Source organism: Ips typographus, linkage group LG16, assembly GCF_016097725.1.
Source record: "Ips typographus isolate SLU linkage group LG16, UJ_Ityp_2.0, whole genome shotgun sequence".
NCBI classification, from domain to species: domain Eukaryota; kingdom Metazoa; phylum Arthropoda; class Insecta; order Coleoptera; family Curculionidae; genus Ips; species Ips typographus.
Genome location: NC_138437.1, coordinates 3,419,917 through 3,444,667, shown reverse-complemented (window position 1 = coordinate 3,444,667; position 24,751 = coordinate 3,419,917). Strand labels below are relative to the sequence as shown.

The 24,751-nt window shown below is 33.3% G+C and overlaps 1 protein-coding gene across 1 annotated transcript; it reads left to right on the top strand.

Moving 5' to 3' along the window:
* The first annotated feature begins 6,376 nt into the window (after nt 1-6,376).
* Nucleotides 6,377-22,567, top strand: LOC145738723 (uncharacterized). The gene is made up of 2 exons (XM_081993729.1): nt 6,377-6,652; nt 21,438-22,567. Exon 2 carries the CDS (start codon nt 21,455-21,457, stop codon nt 22,553-22,555), a length of 1,101 nt encoding a protein of 366 aa, XP_081849855.1. The 5' UTR covers nt 6,377-6,652; nt 21,438-21,454; the 3' UTR covers nt 22,556-22,567.
* Nucleotides 22,568-24,751: the final 2,184 nt, after the last annotated feature.

Sequence of the window (24,751 nt, the reverse complement as noted above, 5' to 3'; positions counted from 1 at the left end):
TACTTTCAAGTCCCATTTAGTAACGATTACTTTGTAACCGTTAGTTACTTATTTTACATCACTAAAATCCAGTGTCGTGCTATTAAGTAGAATTTGGTAATAAATTCATCAAAAATCTCTCCTAACCTAACCTAACCTGATTTGTCATACTCCAAACTATTGTTTTAATATTAGTTCACATACGACCACACACACGGTTCAAGTATGAAATAAAAGCGAAAGGTAAAATATGAATTCTAATTGACTAGATCTAATTGAAAAGTAACGATTATATGGCTATGGACAACATGAACGATTTCTCCAATCCTTAGTGTTGTTGGGTGTATTAGACAGGCTGTGGGTGACCAATATTAGTATAACAGTGTTGTACTTTATGTTGTTATATTGCATTACATATCTTGCGTATTAACATTGTAGCATTTTTAACTGCTTATGTAAATTACAATAAAGAGCAGAGAAATATTTTTGAAAAGGACACTTTAAGCTTGAGTGAAGCGTAGCTTCGTTATTTGAGGATCTATCAAAAAGTGTTAATACAGAAAGTTCTAGCAAATTTCATGGCCTATAAAATTGTATTTAAACGTTATCATCCTTAAAGGCCTCCTCAAAGAGTTACAAGCCAAAAAGTGACAGATTGCACCAAAGTGTTATGTTTCAACTAGTTTGAGTTCATTTTTCAGGTGAGCGTAGCTCCGTTATTTAAAGGGCTATCAAAAAGTGTTAATATAGAAAGTTGTAGCAAATTCTACTCTACAAGATTACATGTAGGTGTTTTCAATTCAAAATAAATAAGGTTCGTTTTCGCTTGGCGTACAATACATTTACAACGGTAAATCCCATTAATACACTTGTTTCTTTGAAGCAAAAATCGACCTTATTTACATCAGCCGCGTTGCCCTAAAACTATTTTGTTTCTAAAGAAAAATCACAGTTTCTGTTTTTTTTTTACTGTTACTACCGAGAGAGACAAAAAGAGTCGTTAAACTGGAGCAATTTTGAGTGCAATTAACAGCTTAGTTTTCATATAGTAAGTAAGGTTTGTTTTGGCTTCAACTGAAAACCATTTACGACGGAAAAAACCCATTAAAACGCTCGTTTGTTTCAAGCAAAAATGGACGTTATTTACATCAACCTCGTTGCCCTAAACCTAAAACTATTTTGTTTTTTAAGGAAATATCACTGTTTATGTCTTTTTTTACTGTTACTACCGAGACAAACAAAAAGAGTCTTTAAACTGGAGCAATTTTCAGTGCAATTAACAGCTTAGTTTTCATATAGTAAGTAAGGTTTGTTTTGGCTTCAACTGTAAACCATTTACGACGGAAAAACCCATTAAAACGCTCGTTTGTTTGAAGCAAAAATCGACCTTATTTCCATCAACCTCGTTGCCCTCAACCTAAAACTATTTTGTTTTTAAGGAAATATCACTGTTTCTGTCTTTGTTTACTGTTACTACCGAGAGAGACAAAAAGAGTCGTTAAACTGGAGCAATTTTGAGTGCAATTAACAGCTTAGTTTTCATATAGTAAGTAAGGTTTGTTTTGGCTTCAACTGAAAACCATTTACGATGGAAAAGCCCGTTAACACGCTCGTTTGTTTCAAGCAAAACTCGACCTTATTTCCATCAGCCGCGTTGCCCTAAAACTATTTTGTTTCTAAAGGAAAATTACAGTTTCTGTTTTTTTTTACTGCTACTACCAAGAGAGACAAAAAGAGTCTTTAAACTGGAGCAATTTTCAGTGCAGAACATTACTCACAAAATAAAACGAAAAATTCAACATTAATTTAAGTTTTTGTTTTTAGAAAACTCATGAACAAACCGGATATTTGTTATAAACCCCATGTCGTGCTGCTACACGATAATGGTAATATTAGAAACTGATTTTGTATTGTCGAATCTCCCAAGCATTCATCTTTTCCAAAGCAATCTGTATGGAGGGTAAACAAGTGTTTGTTTTAACTCCTTCTAATGGTCCAGAAAGTTTGTCCGTATATTTATAAAACCTCCTGTATCTTCAATTCCAATGGAATTTCTTCCTGACGACCTGACTTTCTTCAGGAAGAAATTCTATTGGACCACATATTTCAACCTTTAATTTCAATTCAATTATATTTGCCAATTTACCTAAGTAATAAATTTTCAGGCATATAATATAAGAACATTTGAATTGAGCAGTCAGTTCCAATCTCATAATTTTTGCAAAGATTTTTTGTAGGACGTTATAGCAAACAAACAAACGAAGAAGTCTGTTGATATTGATTTTTATGAGTCCGAACTGTCAGAATCAAAGCTTATTAAAGGACCATTTAAGTGCTAACGAGAAAAGAGAAGCTTATTTGAGTCGGAATTAAACAGATATAATCCTTGTCTGGAGTGACAATCGTGTCGTGTGCAGACTGCTTATGAATGCTGAAGGTGTCAATACAAATATAAAGGGACGATGAGCAATTAACGAACTTTCCGTACCCTTTCTGGATCCGTTTTGATCCTTGCCAAATCACTTAATCGATTAAACGTGGGGCTCGATTCAATGTGCCTGCCTGTCAGGCTTTTTAAACCCTATAATTAGCTTCCGACTACCATGCCAGAGTTGTTTTGTCCTGTTTAGTACTAGCAAACGTGTTAAGTAGGGGAAGGGAAGCTGTGAAATGCATATTTTATAAATTAACCCGACTGACTGAATTCATTTCGTCAACCTAACCTACGCATTTCTTGAGTTAAATTTTAGACCTATAAATTAAGTACAAAACATACTTCAAAACTAAATCTCCGACAAAAAGGCCGATCTTAACAAACCTTCGACCTACAAAAGGGTCGAGTAAGTAGCCCCTTCAGGAAGTGATTAATAAAAACCGCATGTTTGCGAACCGTACGCAATCAGAGCATAGTTCATTTCACAAATCGCCATGACATAACAATGGGCAAAAGCAAATAATTTGAGGCATTCATATGGTTGCAACTATTTGCCCTGTTATGATCTAACCCGAAGGCTAAAGCGTTTCTATGGGATCAGCCAAAACCTTTCATGGCTCATCAAGCAAACATCCTTCTTTACGAATTTACACACACCGATAAGGCCATTCATTCTTATTTCGGTAGCATCGTGAATTATCCTTACTACTAAATCAAGATATTACAGAAAGTAGCCACTTTTTGTGTAACACACATAATTCAAAGTGACACATATACCAACCGGTATGTTTCTTGATTCTGATTTAAAAGATATTACTATAATTTGAATCTTACAACTTACGATGTAGAGAAATCGATTTCATTTTTATAGTTTGCACTATTTTTAATTAAGAAGATATAAATCAGTAATAAAATTATTTTAGTTTTTATTATATGATACTACTATACTATATATACTATACTATGATATCGAACAGTCAATATACAATATGTCCCTTTATTTTTGAGCATCTTAGCTAGTTCGATAAATCGATTCTGTGTGCAGATGACTGCAATATTATTGCTGCAAGAATTGAATCATCACACTGTCATCTTACTTCAGATCAGTATGATTTAAAGGATATCAAGATTTTCAAGGCTACACCCAGAAAAATTAAGTTCCATTACACAATCTTAAAAAGAGTAAAATAAGTTTTAATAAAACTAATAAAAATTCTGTTTTCAAATGTACTTTTTTCAGTCCATTTCAAGAAAATATACTTAAATCGAATTCCAGTTTCTTCAAAACTTTTTTGTTTTAAAAAACTGTACTTTTTGTTAGAAGAGCGCTCTAAAGCATATCATTGCTTCTCCGGAATAGTGACATATCGTCAAAAAAGACTTTTTCAGGAGAGCAGTATAAAGAGCAATGGTTTTGACCCATATGCAAAGCCTTTGAAACTTATTTTTCCCAAGAGCGTCGCTAGCCTATAACCTAGAGGGTTAGTAGCATATGGTATAGAAGATGGGTTTTTATTTAAAATTGCAAGAAACTTGTTCAGTAAACTCGTTTCTTGATTTGAAATTTCTCGACTATTTTATTATGAAAATCCTGGATATTTTCATCGATTATCCTTTTTTTGAATTTCAAGGCTGTGGGGGGGGGGGGCATTTTATTCCACAGAGGTATTTATGAATTTCTTAGCCTAAGAACAACGGTGTTCTCAACATCATATTCTACATCAAAATTTCATGTTTTTAAATGAATAACATATACCAAGTAAAGCTCAAATAAATCACTAATGTTCGATTCCTCAGCATTGGATAAGTTGAGTTTAAGGAGAGCTTAGATAAGTTTAGTTTAGACTGTGTTAATTTGTTCCTAATGTGTCACATTTCACACAAACTGGCATTAATCATTCAGTCAGTCATTTAACTTAGTATAAGAACCGTTTGAACTGATATTTAATTGTCCTTAAACTGAAATAGTTACCATTGTTCATTGTTAAATTTACAAATTTACTTTAGCAGCCAATGACAGATAAATATAATTAAGACAATTTCAATTTTTCCTAACTCAGAAATTTGCACAAAAATGAGTGTCATATTCACAGATCATCAATTTTCAACCCTTATGGGGGTACAAGTTTATATTTTCTTGTAATGGGCTTAGTAAAAGTTGTAATGCGTCGCGTGAAAAGCTTTCACAAACGTTCTCCTATTCCATCATCGAAAGTCCACAAAAACCAAAAATTTGGTAAGTTCCTTGCTTCCGTGCCCATACCATGAAGAACTAATAGAAGATATTTTCCATTAGTGTTCTTCACTGACTGGACTAATAAAACAGACTGGGCGGGTGTTAGGACCTTCAATATAATGATTTATTACTCCGCCGGCTCAGTGAATGAATGATACAGAACCTATCGCCATTTTAAAACCACCATTGTTACTTTGAAAGAATTTCTATAATGACTATTTAGTGAAATTCAAAAAATTACGCATTTTGACAGCTCATAACTCGGTGAATATCACAGTTACACTGTGATTTACTGTCAATTTCTAGAAGTAGAAAGGATTCGTTCTTAATTTTGACAGCCAATAAGTATAATTTGGCAACTATAGGTATTTTTTTATTAATTTCCAAATCAACAAATTATTGTGTAATCACTATATTATTATTTTACTGTCAGTAGTGCTAAATCTAGAGTTAATTCATAGAATATCATTTTTGATAATTCGTGGCTCAGTTATATTGATAGGTACAGAATATTTTTGGTCCAACATTATTCTTTGGCTACCATATACAGAGTGTTGGAAATTATTGTGTAAGTGTGGAGTCCTGAAAAACTTTAAAAAATACGGATCAATTTCAATCAAAGTTGTGTAATTTGTAATTCAATGGTACATCGTTTTAAAATTTGCCAAAATCCGATTGCCTTGGGAAATATAAAATTTGAGAACCGAAAATCTGACTCTATTAATTTTATTTTTCAAGTACAACCCTGTTTTTTAAGTAATGGACAAATAACAATATATCTATGCCATTTACTATCACAAATATGTATCAAATTTAAATAAGATACAGGGTGTACATTTTTAAAATATTGTTTATCCAACTGTAGAACTTTTGAGGTATTATCTGAAATTGTTAAATACAATAGCCATGTCAAGTAATTATTTTTAGAGTGCTTTATTAAACAGTGCTGTAGTTTCATAATCCTCTCCTCGATAGTTGACTACTCTGTTTTTTCTTAATAAACCTATTTTTCCAACTTTTTTAGTTTGTATCCTTTTAGAAAACTGTCACTGTCCTTAAATTACTAGTCAAAATGCTAATAACACACCATTTTGAATTTAAGCTTCTTACAGTCTGTACTGGCAGGGTTGATAAAAACACACAACCTTAAATAATTTTAATAATTTTTTTTCCAAAATTGATCTATGCTTAAAATAAAGCAATATGAGGATTTCTGGATATCAATTAAGCTTAATTATAGCCCACACCGCATTATGACAGGTCATTTTAAATATCGATTTTCCACTTTCGGAATTTTTGAAATCATACTTTTTAATAACATCAATTAATGATACTTTAATTTTGCACTTGATTGTATACAGTATCCTATTTGAATGTTTGACGACTTCCGAAGAATTAATCTGCATTTTTACCAAGCGGCAATCTTTTTGAACGGCAAAAAGTCGACGGGGACAGGTGATGCGAATCTAAATGGCACCCCTAAAGCACAGCGCGCCTCTGCACATCTGCCGTCCCATGAGGCTCTAAAAGATCCTCCCTAAAGCTCCACCCTTATAATCCCGACTGGAATATTGCCATTGGCTGAAGCTGAACCAGAAACATTTCATCGCAATTTCATAGGTCGAACGAACGATGAGGATGCTCTATAACAAATTTATGCAAATGGCCCTTCTTTACACCAGTGTCTTGTTGGTGCTGCACTTTTGCGATGCGAGGGGGGCAAAGGTTATGGTACTGTCAACAACTGCCAGCTTTCCGTGATTGCCCTTTTGAAAAGCTAGAGCCATCACTATTTACCTCTTGCTGTCGGAGATTTTTTGGACGTTGCCTTTAACGCGAAATACTGAGATAGTGCATTTATCGATTTTTGTGGGTTTAATGTAACTTAGTGAAAAATGGTTTTACTGTGTGGTAATGTGTACTGTATGAAAATACTGATATGGTGAAGTTGCAGTGTGTTCTCCTGTCTCAACATACTAACTAGAGATTTTACTTTCTTGTGGGTAAGTAACCGTTTTTGGTAACTATTTAGGGAAATAAAGTGCGGCTTGTGAAAATTTACTGATTTGGGCTCACAAGCTCAGACTTTCTTGTTTAACTTCTCTAAGTTAAACTACAAATTAAGAAAATGGAACATTTTTGCCACTGAAGTTAAATTGCTTCTTGTGCATAAGTAAAACCAATCAAAAAAGGTAAAAGAGAACATTTGAGTAAGTTACGGTTATAACCCATATCTCATGTCACTTTATGCAAAATAATCACCTTAATTTTTTATCGGCTAGATTACAAAAAAACGAGAAAAGTAATAGTATTTCTCAGGGAATGAAATGACTTTCTGATTTGCTTGATCTCAAACGACATTTAGAGATAATAAAGCCTTCTAACCAAACGCCATGTTACCCCAAGCCAAACTATTTTGAAAATGTCTACAGTGTCATTGATGATGTTGATAACTTTTCAATAAATTTCAGATATTCTTTGAATCTTGTTAAAATCATGATGCGTATAAAATCGTCTTTATCAGTAGTACAAATTTGAAATATTCAGAGTGCAGCAGATTTTGAAGTTACAGTTCAACATGACTATACAAAGACACCCTGTATAGTTTTGTGGTATTTGTTATGTTTTTAACTATACTAAAAAACGTTTAGTTTTTCAAATACAGCGATTAAAAATGTGATTAAATAAATTAGATAAGTATATTAAGTTTTTCAAAATCACTGGACATCACAACTTAATAAAAGATTAATAAAGATTCATAAAATGAATTGCTCATTTAATTACAAAAAAAATATTCATAATAAAAACTAATAACAAAATTACTTTTGTATATTAAATGGTGATGAATACAATGTTGCCAATGCCATGTCTTCTCTATGAACAATTTGATACGACACTATTTTTATGGAAAAGGTCATTCTTTGAAAACAATACAACACACTAAACATGGTATAGCATGTTATTCAAAAACGATGGAGATTTGATTTTGAAACATTTTTTATATACAGAATGTTTTAATTTTAAGCTGAAAAGAAAAAAAAAATTCTGATTTGATTTAACACATTCTGTATGTTTTTATTAAAAAAAACTTAGGTTGAAATCACACTTTACTGAAATAAATTGACACACTATGTATACCTAAAATTTTGCCAAACTGAGTAGTAGTAGAAAAGTTGTTTTTAATATTGCTATTTTAAAATTTAATATATCTGGTGATTTGAAATTAAAAGCTAAAATAAAACCAGCACAATTCTCAATCAAAATCTATATTTGTTTACAGGGTCGAAATAATTTTAATTAAATAATTCAACCAGATGTGTCAAATAAATGTTACATACCTATATAACAAAGACAGATGGATTCTGAAAACAAGTTTAATGATCGTATCCTAAATAACTTATATCTACAAATAAAGTATGAATTTCAAATCAAACGCACATTATTCGAATATACATTTTACCATAAATCTGTAATATTTCAGGAATTGATACTGCATCAGAAAATAACACAAGTTAGTTAGTTTATAATATACTAGAGTCCAAAATTGCTTCGGTATATAAAGGGTGTAAAAGTTTGAATAATTGTTTAGTTGCAGAACTTCTAGACATATTGTTATATTTGAAAGTAACTCTGTATGTGCTAACTTGTTTTTTTCAAGTTTTGGAATGAAGAAAGTGTTTTTTAGTTAGTTCCAGTACAGCCAAGTTAAAGGATATTTTTACAGAAAAAATGGTACACCGCTGTTTTTTCATAAAATACAAATTTGTTGTAAAAACTCATAATGATGTAGGTACCTGGAACTCAATAAAAGAAGAAGATACAACAATTTACGCTATGCGGACGATACAGTACTCTCTCTGTCAAGAATATGGTCTCAACGTTAAGAAGACCAAATATATGATTGTTACCAAAACTGAAGTTCCAAATGAGGATCTGTATGTGGAAGGTGAAAAGCTGGAAAGTGTCCAGAGCTACGACTACTTGGGAACTGTTCTGTGAAGTATTGTTCAGAAATAAAGATTCGCATTGAGAAGGCCTGTGCATCCTTCATGAGGATGAAGAAACTGCTCCGTAGTCGCAATCTGAGCCTGGATCTAAGAATTTGTATGCTCAGATGCTATGTATTCCCGGTCCTTCTGGATGGTGTGGAGAACTGGACGTATATTGCGAGCGAAAATTGGAATCCGTCGAGATATGGACATACCGTAAGATGTTGAGAATACCATACACAGAACATGTTACTTCTAAGGTCCTAAGAAGGGCGTGAAGATCCAGGCGATAACATCAAGTTAAAAAGAGAAAACTGCAATATCTCAGACACGTCATAGAGATCAAAGGTATGAGATTCTGCAACTCCTAATCGTGGGAAGGAGGTCTGTTGGAAGGAGAAGAATATCCTGGCTTAGGAACTTACGAGAATGGTTCAGCCGCAGTTCCCAAAGTAAGAATAGCAATGATGATAGCCAACCTCCGGCATGGAGAGGGTACATGAAGAAGAAGAAGACACTGCACTGATTGTTTCTTGCGATTTAAGTATATTGTTGATCCGAAAGTGAACAGGGTGATTAACACCCTGTATGTTTGTAACGAAACAACCTTGGACCATATATAGTTTATATAGAAAATTTGGGTTATTTTTGATGCACTATCAAGCTCTGAGAAATGACGCATATATCGTGAAACATAGTAAGCTTATACACAGTGATCTCAGAATACAATTAAACTAACCATTTGGACAATTGAGTTTTTGATGAAAGACTGGAAAGTAAAAAATTACACCGTATATCTCAAAGAAAAAAGCAAAATACTTGAAACTCCAAAATGACTGTATACTGAACTTGATATGCTTAGTAAAAGAAAAAACAAACAAGTTTTATTTTTACTAATCTCTCTTTGACCTGCATTTTTAAGGAGAATTTTCAAAATATTGAAATAAGTAGGTAAGTGTCACAAATTTTATTATTCTACTAAATTCGTGTTTGTAGACAGTTTTAATTATAAACAACGTTAACCGTTGAATAAATGCCTCAACAACTTTCTGTCAAAACTATAACCAGTTGAGATTTATAGGGTGAACCCATAATGGTCAAATGCCAAGTTTACAGCTCCATCCAACAATGATCCAACCTTTCAGTACAATAAAGCAGATGTATTGTTGTTATAGTAATAAAGTGTAAAACAGGAACGCCCATGACTGGGCGGGATTATCGCCCTTTTACAACTTTTCTCTCCAGTTTCTCGAGTAGGGATGAAATCCGGAGAAAACAAAACAAATGCTATAGTCGGTGTTAAATACCAGTGAGGAAAATACACACCAAACTAAATTAATCTAAAACAATCTAATTATATTAGTGTTATGGAAAATGAGACTAGGTATTCTTAATATTCAAACGTAATATTTCTTTCCTAGTCAAAAATAAATTATGTGTCAAATTTATATGTGACAATTAACAGTACACCTCAACAGTAAACATTTGAAGGGAGACCCACTCAAACACACCCCACTGAAATATTTTAAGTTGAAAAAAGAATAGAGAGGGTATAAAGAGCCCTCCAATAAAAACAAAAGCTTAGCCGAGCCACATGTTCTTTGATATGCAGAACCCTATTAGAATAAAGCATATTTCAAGCCGGATATTTTTTCTGGTTTCAATCAATATTTACATCTTTTATGCGCCTAAATTACACTTAATGCAGCCATTGTGTTCGCAATTTACTGTTAGACTAACACCCTAACGTTTAATATTACAGTGAGGGCAATTAAAAAAAAAGAAGTTATTTTTAACTTTGTAATATTGGTAACGATATTTGAAGACAAATTTAAATAGGGTGCAAACATAATTCAATCAGATTCGAAGGTCTAAAACTGGAAGCAAATTTCAACTTAAAATGAGACCTCATCATACCCTCAATAAACAGGGAATTACCCTAAGTCACGCTTTAATACACATGACGCCCGCAATAAAATCGAAGAGGACTTTACATAACAAATAAGCTATTTTAAGGGGGTAGTAAATTCACTACTGAATTTTATGGTTCTAGACGATTCACTTAATTTTGTAAGCTTTCGTAATTGTCTCTACATGTGTCAGGCAACACCCACAATCGCGTGTTTATGCTGACAATTTATTTTGATGAACCCCCTAAACGTTTCATTTTTAACCCTTAGTTCTACCGTGAAATTGTTTGATGGTAGCAACTTTGTCACTTAAATCTAAGTAAAACAAATTGTTAGAAAATTAATCACAAAATCACGCAACCAAGGAAAATTGAGTTTTGTGGCTCTAATAATCAAGCAAGGCAATTAAACGCCTTTTGAAATTCCTCAGTAATTTAAAGCCATCTAACTTGAGCTGGCATTCGTGCAGGAATCATTGATTTACCTGTAAGGTCATTTAGAATGGACAAAACCAGGTTTGCTCTATTTTGTCTGTGCTGACTTTCTCGAAAATCGAGCTTTACTTTGAAGAGTTTCGTTTTAATCAGCACCTTATAAGAGCATCAAAGTTTCGAGTGAATTTGTAACTTGTAATCTTACTTGATTAATACACTCTTATGAGAGAAACTTGTGGAGATGAGAAGTTAGTTCAGATATAGACGTTATTCACTTCGAAACAACATGAATTTCCACAAAAATTACTAAATACACTTTCAAAAATTTCGATTAACCTACAAATATTACTTTTTTAAATTCATATGAAATTCGTTAGCTGGTGTTTTAATGTATAGAAAAAAGGTTCTAAGTTAGTGTTTTTTGAAGTCTAGGAATTCGAATTTTTATATCAAATTTATATTTGATGAGCATATTTTATGAATTTAAAAAATATTTTTTTACAGATTTTGAACATATCCAAATTCAGCCCATACTTTCTTCAAGATTTTACCAACAATCCTTTCCTTCAATCCTGTAATTAAATTTTGTAACAAACAATTTTTCGGAAATTTGTTTTTTTTTAGAAAAAGTAAACATTTTTCTTTGGGTTTTGCAGTAAGCCTTCGAGGAGTATATTTGGTTTCATAAATGTCCCAGGTAGTTTTTATACAGGGTAACCAATATAAGGATGCATTGCATGGGTATCTCAGAAACCGTAAGAGATACGAAGTCGGTTAAATTAAAAAAAATTGCGCAATTAGGAGTCCACAAACAGTGCCCTTTCGAAAGTCAAATAATTCTTTACATTTTTGAGATATTTAGAAAAAAGCGATTTTTCGTTTAATTTTTGAAGTTATTTCAAATCATAACAAAAAATGCTTTCTCATGAAAATTTATTATAACGTTTCGTTTCTTTGAAACCATCATCAACTTTTGTTTTTTTTATATGGACCGAAAAAAAGTACATACAGTATTAGATATCCCTTTCAATAGTGAATTAAACGACGTATAACACAGTATGTTTAGGACTGATTTTTGCGCCAAAAAACTTTTTGTATAAATTATGCCTATTTTACATGGAAAACATCAAATATCCTGGAAGAAGACTTTCAGAGTATGTGTTATTTGGAAAACTTACTGAAACCAGAATGAATCCTTTTAATGAGGAAAAAATTCAAAAAAAATAGTAATTTAAATAAAATTAACCTACTAAAACCAGAAAAGAGAAATAAAAAAGTGTATAATAAATGTACAAAAATCATTATATTCTAAACATAGGCACCGTTGAATCTACAATCATGGATAATAGATCTGGAGTTATGGAATTAAATGCTTTGGTAACTCAAAAGTTGGTTTTTAGTGTCAAAATAGTGAACGTAAACTTGGCTTTTAATATAACCCCAAAGGAAGACGTCAAATGGTATCAAATCTCATCCAATTTTTCTTTGTAAAATTATTTCCCGGCATATTAAAAAACTTTATTGACAGATGTTAGAACTGACAAGCGCAATTTTGTAATCGTTTGCTAATAAAAATTATTATAATTTAAAAAAAAATTTTTTTTTGGCACAAATCATACTGTGTAATACATCGTTGAATTCGCTTTTATTATAGATAATTCATTATCTGTATACTAGGTGACCAAGATAAGGATTGCATGGTGATCTCTAAAACCGTAAGAAATACGAAGTCGGTTAAATTAGGAAAAAGTTTAATTCATTATCTGTATAGAAAATTGCTTTATTTTCGATATTGAGTTCATTATGATACTTTGGTAATTTGACAAATTGAACTTCCTAGAAAGGCTGTACTTAAACTAAATAATGAGCTATGATTTTTAATGGCTGAAAAATGTTAACAGACCGGTATAAGGTTAAAAAGAACTGAAAGTGGTAAGAAAATTAACTTTGAAGCGACTCCATAGAGAAATTTATTTAAAATGTATCCTAGACAGAATGAGTGATAACTGCTTTCATGAATTCTGTAAACTGAAGGTAACGTAGAATGAAAAAAATATTGAAGCATGTTTTTCCACTTTTAATTGAAATGGAAATGAAGTGGCGACGTTAGGAACAGGAGAAATCCGCAATCTCAATTTATAAAAGCTTTCTCTTTAGCTTTGACTCGTAAAAGAGGCACCCCATGGGCCCCTCACAAGCACGCCCATTGCGAATAAAAATCCACATCGTTTGTACTCGGGAGTGATTTCAGGCAACGCCGTCTGTATCCGCCTGTATAATTATTCATTGTGAACGTAGATTTGTATAGAGCCAGCCACAGGACCACTCCCCCGTGGTTTTCTTGCATTTTCTGACATATGTTATAATTACGACTGCTCTAAATCCACCCCAGCTGTTTTTTCATGGTTATACGACTTGAGCGATTAACGATTATTTTCCACCACTTTATTTTTCTTTCACTCAACGATTTCCTTTCCCTATACAAATACTCATCCAGTGACTCTATATTCTCATCACTTATGATATCCATGAAAGTGACTTTCATTGTTGTGTTAAGTAGAAAAGGAATACGACGCATTTTTTCATATTTTGTACTTTATTTACCATAAACTCTGTATATGCATCTGTGAGTTAATGTGGATTTATATATCGTGTCAACTTGCTTTACTGTAATACATTATTTTGTGGAGAACACAGTTCCTCTAGAATACTTGGTAGCTGACCAACTTAATAATCAAAATGTTGTTCTAGTGTGTTGTTCCATTAGCATTATGAAGTCTTTAGAAAGGGCAATTTGAAAGAAAATATTGAGAAAAAATGGATAAACTGATGGAGATACTAATTGTATGATATTCATGCTCAGAAAACTCCAAAGTATGAAATAAATGAAAAGTGGTTACTATTGTAGGGATAAAAGTATTTAATTAATAATCCAAAAGAAAAATGAGCAGATGCAATTTAGTGGACTATAAAAAGGAGGTCGCACAGTAACACCTCTTATAATTCAGGTTGGCCCGTGCTTACCCCGTAAACATCTTTATTTCCGACATAACAATAGATCGCGTTGCTTTCTGAACTCAATAAACGGGCATATGGGCTCTCTTCCGGTACGTTATTTCTTCCTACAAATCTTTTGTTGCTGAGGCAACGCACGCGAATTGAACCCCTTAGACTTTTTAGCTCCTCGAGGAAGGCGGCGAAGGATCGTCTTACGATTTCCTGCATCTGCAAACGGCTTGCGAATATATTATTATCGCATACGTCGCCAGTTTAATTATTCTAGAACCCCATTCCGTTCCGATTGAAAGAATTCTTCATGCGAGTCGAGAGAAATTTGAATGAAATGTTTTGAATTCTGGAAATTGACTGGCGATGGAAAATAGAAAAGAACACTAGAACCGTCGCTGAATTCCAAGAAAATTGACGTTTTACCTCCTTGTTTACAAAATGCTACAGTTCATGGAAGTATCATCATAAGAACTGAAACACACAGGATTCATATTCTGAAAGAAATCATGTTTGGACTCACTGTCTTTTTTTCTTGAAAAAACAATAACAAAACCACATGGCTAGATACAAAATAAACCGTCTCAATTGTCAAAAAAATTTAATTCGCTACTACATATTCAGATTGTGCGTGAGATGTCCAAACATAAAAAATCATTCAGGGCAAAAATACGGCGTAGAAAGGGCGATTAGACACGCAGCTTAAGCAGATAGCAACGATGGTCGTTTACAATAAATTATCATCTAACCTAATGATAACTACACCACCATTGAAAGTGCACGCAAGAAAAGGGCCTAGGGCGCCACAAAATGAAATATTCATCATTCCATGTTCCACGATGTCCACTCTTATCGTTCACAAATCTGAAATTGCATTTTATCTTCTTTTCAATTTTTACGGTATTTAAATTGTGTCTAAATGATTTTTTTTGGTCAAATGGCATGATGGAGTAACAAGGTAACGACTTATAATATACTTCAGTTAAGACTAAACGGCTTAGCACCAAGAATCTAGAAAGTGAAAGCTGAACATTTTACTAATTTAGGCTTAACAAAATTCAGCTCTAAATTAAAGCTCTGTTTGTATTTTTCTATTCAGCTTCTTCAAATTTCACTCTGTATACTGTTGTGGAAGTTCTAAAACTAGTTAGTATACTTTCTTAACACCCTGTAGAATATTTCGAGCTCTACTCTTACTCTGAGCTAGATGGGTGAATAGCTCTATTACATTATCATGACATTATGAGTACTCATAATAAGATTAACACAATACTCTCTCTCTCCACTTAATCTGATCAAATTTACTATTTTTATTATCCACAATAAAAACAAAGTCTCTTAGGCTATTCTATATTAATAATGTGGATTCAATGGATTGACATGTTGCCATTGTTCATTCTATGGCTCATCAGGATACAATTAAATGATCAATAATCAAAAACTTAAACCTTCTATGCAACAATTAATATTGTAAATAGTTTTGGTTGACCTGGTTGTGAATATATTGGACATCTTTGATTTGAGGTTAAATTCATACTCCTGTTGACCACAGATAATTGAATTTATACAATTTCCTCGTGATGTTTGGCCTGGATTAGATATTTCTGTGTATTAGTACAAAAAATGTTATAAGTCAAAAGTGACAACAGCTCTACAGAAACTAACTCTAAAGCTGCTTATAGTTGTTTGGTATCTAGCATTACTGATGACTTACATTATGATAATATATGATAATGATACTGAATTTTATAGTAGGAGCCGCAGCATTGAAGCTTTTTCTTCTTTTTGCTTCATCATCCAGTTTACAGTCAATGCAGATGAAAACTAATAATTGGTTAATTTAGGGGTTAATAATGACCAAGTAAATAAGCTTACCTTATGGTTATATACTATGTCAAACTGCTATGACATGAATTTAACTGTTTCCTAATAAAAAATTATCCTATTACGCTCTGCAAACATAGTGTGTAAATCTATTTTACCCTTTGTGGATAGTGTGTGTGTAAAACAAATTAATGACACGCCACCCACAATTCCCATAAGTACCTTACGATAATGAGTCAATTTTACCCAATGAACTTTCCTCCGATTATCAAAACGAATGTAAGGAATATAATATGCATAATTTAGGGGTAATTTCGTTGGCGGCTTTATCTTTCCGGTGCAATGCTGAAAGGCGGTTAAACTGTATAATAAGTCTTGGCACACGTGCCGGATATGACGAGGCCTGGACCCCACAGCCCCTCCGTTTTACCTTATTGTTCGGGGTGTACAAATTCAAGCGATTATTTCCTGCGATTTTTATTTATTATGCTATTAAGCATATCGAGCGTAAACGTGATCCTAAATTGAGATGGCTGGGTTAGGCCAATTTTGATTATCTGCCGCTCAGTTTGTTCAAATATTTAGTTATCATCACAGCGAAAGCAAGACTGGATTCTTTGTTTGTTTTTTGTTACATCTGCTGTCCATAACTTGAACGAAAATTAAACAGGAAAAAATCACAGAACTTGACCAAAACTGTATGTAATTTCATTAACCTTTTAAGTACCCAGCATAAGGGTGGTTTTATTAACTCACAGTTCATAACCTGATATTGCAACACTGGGAATTTAAATTTTAAGTTGATCTACTCAACTGTGCTAGAGAATGAAACAGATGTAATCCAAACATATTGCGAATGGTTTTGTAAGTGGGATTTAAGGAAGAGATTAAAAAGTGGATATATTAGGGGGTGTGGAAGCGTAGCCCTGCATGTTCAACTTTTCCATCGGCAGTAAGTCGAACCCCGATACTTGAAAGGTAAACACCGAGCAAATATTTATCAGAGATAATTACACCAGTGCCTATGGGACTCAATTTCCATTGACGTTCGTATGATTTCGGATTACAATTTGGAAAACACTACTTCAACGCCTGCCACTTTTACAAAAGGAAATTGGGGCCGATTTTAGGATATGGAATAGATAAAAAAGTAGGAAGAAATATGTTCTTCAATTCTGTACCAGAAGTATAATTGCACTTTCACGTAACAATCCGCTACTTTCTATTATCAGTAAATCATACAGATTTAGTTACAAACCTTTTAATAACCTAGACCAAATGTTACCAAATACAAACAACTATCATCAAGAAAAATAACAAGATTTTCAGAAGTCCTGACAGATTTTTAATCGGTACTGTCATTTTCACATGTAATTGGTTATTACGTATTTGCAGGGAGACGCACAACCCTCTAACAACCCTAACAGACTTGATCTGCTACGGTTTGGGCCCTATAAACGGCAATTGGGATGCCAACAACGGCTGACACGTATAATTGGTCATCCCCACACTCATATAGACTGAGGTTATAGTAATTTATTAGACACAAATATGGGAGAGTGGGAGACACATCGGAAAATTTAATTTTTCACAAGCCAAATTGCTTTTTGATTGATGCTACATTTTTGGTTTGGTTCATATAAGTTTATATCAAATACAAATAAAACTTAATTAATGTTAGCAACTGTACATATTCAGTTACAAAAAATGGAAAAGAAGTGGTGACAAACAAAAAAAACACACACTACTAGACTCTCTGATATGTAAAGGCAAGGAAAGAGTTTAAATCAACCATCAGATATTGTAAACGGTTTTCGTGATTATTTTTCTACCTTTCACTCAGTTGATAATAATGTGAATTCAAATTTAGACCCTAACAATTTTGACTGCATAGATCTATCAGTATTCACTGAATTTGAAATAATTAATGTCACAAAGAAGTTATGGATGGTTTCCAGAGCTGGAAATCAGCAAAAGTTTGCCTAGTTATCAAGAAGAGCAATAAGGTCAATATGGAAAATTATCGACCTATTTCTTTAATCTGTAGTTTCTCAAAGGTCTTAACTTTTCAAAAATGAGCCACTACTGTTAGTCCGCCAACATGGTTTTTTAAGGACAGGTCTGCCATGACCAACTTAGCATATTCTAGTCAGTTTGTGGCAGATACTGTTGATAAGAAAAGGCAAGTTGATATGATCTTGGAAGATTTTTCAAAAGCATTTGATAGCATAAGTCATCCTATAATTTCAGAAAAGCCCAGAAGCTTTGGTCTATCTGGCGATTATGTCGGCTTTTTTGAGTTTACCTTGGGGATCGTACCCAATATGTTAAATATTGATAAGATTGTAGCCTTGTCTGGAGTACCTCAGGGATCAAACCTAGGGTCACTTCTGTTCTTCATTTTTATTAATGACATATCAGAATTAATAGAAGTTAAATACCAGATGTTTGCGGATGATTTAATGATGTATCTGTCTCATTCCTGTCTGTGCTTCATAGACTGGACCAGAAAGACATCCGGTGCATCGAGCAAATACAGTGTCCAACTACTACAAATTAAAAGAGGAGTCATCAATCATCAATCAGGCAGGGATGCGTGCTGTTTTCTCTCTTATTCAACTTCTATTAAGAGATAATTTTTCATTGCAGAAATGGGCATAAAAGTTAATAGAGCATGGATTAACATCATCCATAATGCCGATGATACGGACTTAATAGCCGATAATATGGACGATCTATGTACAGTAAGTGGTAAATATGGTGGAAGAACACAGTAATAAATCCATATGAATCTGAACATTAATACTAAAAAAAATTGAATTCATTTCATGAGAAAGAGTGGATAAATTCAAATACTTGGAAACATGGTGTTTCCAAGACTGGACAAAAAAATAAAAAGCCGTATTGTGCAAGCCCAACAAGCATTCCTGAGGATGTCTAGTCGGTGCTTCTCTATGGTGAGGAAGGTTGGACGCTGAAGAAAAGCAGTGTCAACAAAACTGGAGACCTTCGAGATGTAGCTCTATCGAAGAATCCTAAAGATACCATGGACAGTGAGAGTGACAAATAAGGAAGTTCTTAGACGTGTGAACAGAAAACGTGAATTTGGGACATATCATGCGTAACGAAAAGTGTAGGCTCCTACAGTTGATAATCCAGGGCAAGAGAGGAATAGGGAGGAAGAAGATGTCTTGCCTTCGAAACATCAGAAAATGGACAGGACTACGTGATATACAGTCTTTGCTGCAGCATTGAAACCTGCAATCGCCAACATCCATGAGTATGCACCTGAAGAAGAAGAATGAAACCCGCGAAGATTGGGCTAGATTCCATTCAAACATGGTATAAACTGAATAGCTTAAAACTTAAATGTAATAAGTATGCCTTAATAACATTTAGAAAAAAAATGTCCTGCAAATTTTTAATTACACTTTACAAAACTGCAATGATGATCTGGGTATTGGGCTGAAGAATAAGTTAAACTTTGCCAGCCTTGTTGATCAAGTCACTTCTAAAGCTTCACAAATGATGGGATTGATTTCTAGAAATTCTAAATCTTTCTATTGTTCATTATTTAGAAGTAAATTAGAATATGGATCCTTGGTATGGTCTCCCAATTACGATAAACATAAGAAGGCATTAGAATAAGTACAAAGAAGATTTCTTAAATATTTAGCCTATAAAGAAGAGTAGTACTTAATCTCAACGACGCATTCATCAATATATTACAAGATTTAATTTGGATTCCTTAGAAAAATTTAGAAATATGTACTCTTTTATGTTTTTGCTTACTTAATAGCAGTCTACCAGCGCCAAACTCAAATATGCTTTTATGTCGCCTGTATACAAAATGTGCTCTAGCTACAATAAGATATCGAAAGAATGTAGCATTATGCTGAGATAATTATCAAAAAGGCATTGGCAATCAAGATCAATGTAAAATGACAAAATATATGGCTTTTAGCATATAGAGTGTGTCCTAAACATATCTTTCCACCTTCAAAAGGGACTAATTGAAAAGAAGCAAAGTCTAGTTAAAAATGTAATTTCCTATATACAAGGTGGCAAAATGAAATGCTTTTTAAGTTTTTTTTTTAATGTTGCTGTGCTCTATTGGAGTGCAACGTTAGCCATTAATCATTCACAAGTTAATATGTAAACCTTTTAATGTTAGGGGATTAAAAGGGTGGTGGTTCACACTGTGAGCTCAATATCGATAGAGTTTCGCTTTGCTGCTATATAAACCTATTCACTGTATTGCATAATAGCTAGGAGATAGCTCTGTTATATGCATTGCGTTAATAATTGTGATTAGACTATTTTAAACGAGCTGCATATTTTTGAGATGCAATAAAGTGTAACAAATACTGGATCAGATTAATGAAGAAATTCCGAAAGGAAGAAACAAAGCGAATTAGTTAAAACCGGGGAACGGCGTTCATGGAGTCAATTGCTAGTTAATCTGGTCGCCCGCAAAGATCCGCTTTCAGTGCTACCCCTGTGGATGACAGCAGCAAGCAGGACGAGAGCAATTTTATTTGTTTGTGCCGCAATTCCTGCCTCAGGCCCGCCATCGCTGTACCACTAATAATCAACTGCGCCTGAATTGATGCGACACTACACCCTTAACCCCCTGAGTCAAACCCGCCACCGAATGTGACCGCCCTTTTAAGCAGCCAATACTACAGTGGCGTTCCACGTTTTGTTATGCGCACATTTTAAATATCTACGTTTAGGAGCTGTTTTCACAAAGGAGTGCTTGGATATTGAAAGTGCAATTATCCAAAAACACTTTTTAGTATATTGTCTTTCAATTCAGAATTTGAAGACAAAGTAGTCACAACACACAGTACACAGTAAAATATCATTACTAATATTAAGAAAAAAATGCTGTCCAACAGCTAGCAAATACATATTAAATAAATCGTAGAAAACTAAGGATGAAAAAATTTTCAGTTAAAATTAGCTAGGGATGTTTCAATTGCAAAGTCCATGCATTGATTTTCTACATAAAAGTGAGCCAAACAACCCATTTTTATTAAGCGTTCGTTTATATTTTAATTACCACGGAATTTAATTTTAAATGCATACTTTAACCAAATTCCACTTCCATAGGTTTATCCTCATATTAAAATATTGAAATAGTTTCACAAACAGTTTTGTAACATATTCACACATATCTTCTTCAGACAATTGTATTTTAATGAAGTTTGAGTTATCCTTTGATTTTCTTGTTTTTTGCAACTTTTAGAACATGTTTGTGTGTATTTAAAAATGAAACCAAAAAACACTATTTTATATTTAAGTAATACATAAATAAACCTTATAAAACGGTCCCAATTGGGTTCTGTATTGAGAGCTTCACAGCATTATTCCACTTTAGTTCCGCTTAGACCCTCCCCACGTCCCGATTTGACATGAAGTTTATCGATATTTATATTCCTCATCAATTCTAAAGGAAAATAAATTTCTTCAGCTAAACTAAATTCAAACGTTTGAAAGGTTTTTAATTTGAAACTCTTTAGTGGAGTAGCTATACATAAGCAAATCACCTTAGAAAATTGCTTTCCGCTTTAAAGTTTCCTGATTTGTATATTGGAAAAGCTTACGTTTTTTTATTTTCAGATGCAATAAACTGGAAAATGGCGTCCCTGACTTCAACAGATCTGCACAGCAACATTTCGACGGTGTCGCCAACACCCTCGAGGACACTAAAATTTTCAATAGCGAAAATAATGGAGCCAGACATCAAGCAGAAGAGAAAAGACGGGGAAAACGACAGGGATTTGAATTTCTCCTACTCGTCGGCGTTTGAGTCTGCGTTTAAGAAATACGTCCCTAATGTGTTGCAGTCCCATGAGTTTCTGCAAAACTACCCTCTAGTGTATTACCACCCTAGTCAACTAATGTTAGGTTCGATGGCTTTATACAATCCAGCAACGCAAGGACAAAATGAGGATAACAGTACAAGTTTAACGTCCACACCACCAATTGCTGTGGAACGGGGCAAACCTAGTCTTAGCAAGCAAAGTCCAGAAAACAATAAAAGTCATACTTCCAATACGGAGTCTAGCAACTCTTACACTCCTAAAACGAAAATATTCGAATGTGGAGAGTGTGGGAAAGTTTTCAATGCTCATTATAATCTAACAAGGCATATGCCGGTTCATACAGGGGCTAGACCGTTTGTTTGTAAAATTTGTGGCAAGGGTTTCAGGCAAGCGTCTACATTGTGTCGACATAAAATCATTCACACTTCGGAAAAACCCCATAAATGTCACACATGCGGTAAAGCTTTTAACAGGTCTTCAACTCTCAATACTCATGCTAGAATCCACGCCGGTTATAAGCCTTTCGTGTGCGAATATTGTGGAAAGGGCTTTCACCAAAAAGGAAACTACAAGAACCACAAACTAACGCACAGTGGTGAAAAGGCGTATAAATGCACGATATGTTCCAAAGCTTTTCACCAAGTATATAACTTGACATTCCACATGCATACGCATAACGACAAAAAGCCCTTCACGTGTAGAGTATGTGGGAAAGGATTTTGTCGAAACTTTGATCTCAAAAAACACATGAGAAAACTGCACGAAAATTCTGGTTCCGCTCCAACTCTATCAGATTACAGTTCAGTAGCTTCATTGAGTTCCGGTGGCAATATGTGTTCTACTGAAAGGGACATTCGTCATTTTATAAGCCCTTTTATATCAGTTCCTAATTATACTTCTAAATTATTGTGACCACTTGGAAACTAACAGATTTTGTATTAAAGTTGAGTGTAATTATGATACACTTTTGCTGTCGCGGCCATATTTAGCTCAAAAAACTTTCAGCTATCATTAGAGCAAAACATTTCTAGCATTACTAATGTTTTTCTAAGAAAGGTATGTACATAAACTCCACAAATCTCAAAATTGTTACACGAATGTAATCTTCAACAAAAATCAGAGTAAATCTAGTCAACGTATATTGCCAAAACAGCGTTTAAAACACCTATAAAGCACTGAATAAAAAATAAATAACTAAATAAATCTTCCAGACTTTTAAATCAGAACTTTCTCATAATACTTCTTATATAATCTATAGTAAACTCATATACCAGGTGTCCAAGAGCACCCTGGACATAGGAGATTAACATGGGAAAACGGTTTTGATTTTTTTGCGCCTGTACGGTTGATTTGATTGAAAAATCGTATTAATGAAAGTTGTAGTACCTATCACGGACTAGTTTTCTGTATTTTTTTCGGATCTCTAACTTGAGCCATTTCGTCGTAAAACACGAACAAAAATGAGAAAATTTAAACTTTTGGCTTGCACTGTATAGGCGGTTGTCGGGCAACGGGTAAACATTTCATTGTTGCTGGTACGGTTGCTCGGCAACCGCTTATACAGTGCAGGTAAAAAGTTAAAATTTTCGCATTTTTGTTCGTGTTTTACGACGAAATGGCTCAAGTTAGAGATCTGAAAAAAATACAGAAAATTAGTCCGTGATAGGTACTACAACTTTCATTAATACGATTTTTCAATCAAATGAACCGTACAGGCGCAAAAAAATCAAAACCGTTTTCCCATGTTAATCTCCTATGTCCAGGGTGCTCTTGGACACCTGGTATAAATTATCTTATATACGAGTGAGAAAATAACAATTCACTCTGAGACAAATTAAGGCTCTAAATGAACTGCAATATACTTTAACAAACTTTTCATAAAATAATTATAATAATAATTTGATATGCCATAAAATTTATTTATTTTTTGACACCTGAAGAAAACTGGGAAAAATCTCTCTTTACCTGGAAAAGTACTTGATATTTTTATGGTCTCTTCTATAGACTCAGAATAAACATCTCCCTGCATGTGTTAACAGTTATAGTTATCAGGAAACGCTAAATTTCTATTTTAACTAAGACGAAATAAACCATCAATTAAATTAGAAAGTTAAAAAAGTAAATATTGCTTCTCTATTACCACATTCGTAACTTTTCAAATATCTCAAAATTGTGTGTACTGCATACTTTACTGTCAAGTTTATCAGGATCAAATATTTATAGAAATTTGAAATGATAAATTCGATGCGTGCTATACTTTTAATAATAATAATAATATTTTCATTTTTCTGTCACTTCCGGTTTAACCGGGTTTTATTTTAAATGGAACACCCTGTATATTATTGTGTTTTTGTATATAGTCCTATCGATTTCAAATATTTTTGATGTATTATAACCTATAGCTATCTGCAATGGTTTTCAAAATATTAACGTTTGAGACATTTTTAGTTTTTAGAGTGTCATACCTCCTAATTTGAATAAGATAAAGCAAAACGGCGTGCATGTTCTTAGCTTAACTTTTTGAGATCTATTGCACGGTCATATTAGAAAATTTGACAGGTGTCAATTTTTTTACTGATATAAAATTTTTGTCAAAATAAAAAATATTACCAAATGATACTAAATGATCTCTCTCCAATGGCGCTACAGCCTACAAATTGAGCCTTTCTTGATAGGTATTATATTATTTCTTATAGGTATAATTCTGAGATAGGTGCCTCTTTGAAAAGTTGGTAGATTTCATGATTATATCTTCTTCTCCATATCTCATTTTCTCATTCAGATACTAAAGATAATAGCATGCAAGCCGTTTTGCTCTATCTCATTCTGGTTAGGAGTTATGACACTTGAAAACCTGAAAGTGTCATTTTTCAAACGTCAGTATCTCGAAAACCGTTGTAGATAGATATAGGTTATAATACATGAAAAATATTTGAAATTGATTTGACTATTCAAAAATACAATAATATACAGCGTGTTCCATTTAAAATAAGCAAGTTGACATCTACTTCCGGTTAAACCGGAAGTGACAGAAAGATGAAAATATTCTTAAAACATAGCACTCATCAAATTTCTTTTAATTTCAAAATTTATAGCAAAACAGTTTAA

What these genes read in the sequence shown, in the direction of transcription:
- LOC145738723 (XM_081993729.1), top strand. Translation starts at nt 21,455, where the DNA reads ATGGCGTCCCTGACTTCAACAGATCTGCACAGCAACATTTCGACGGTG.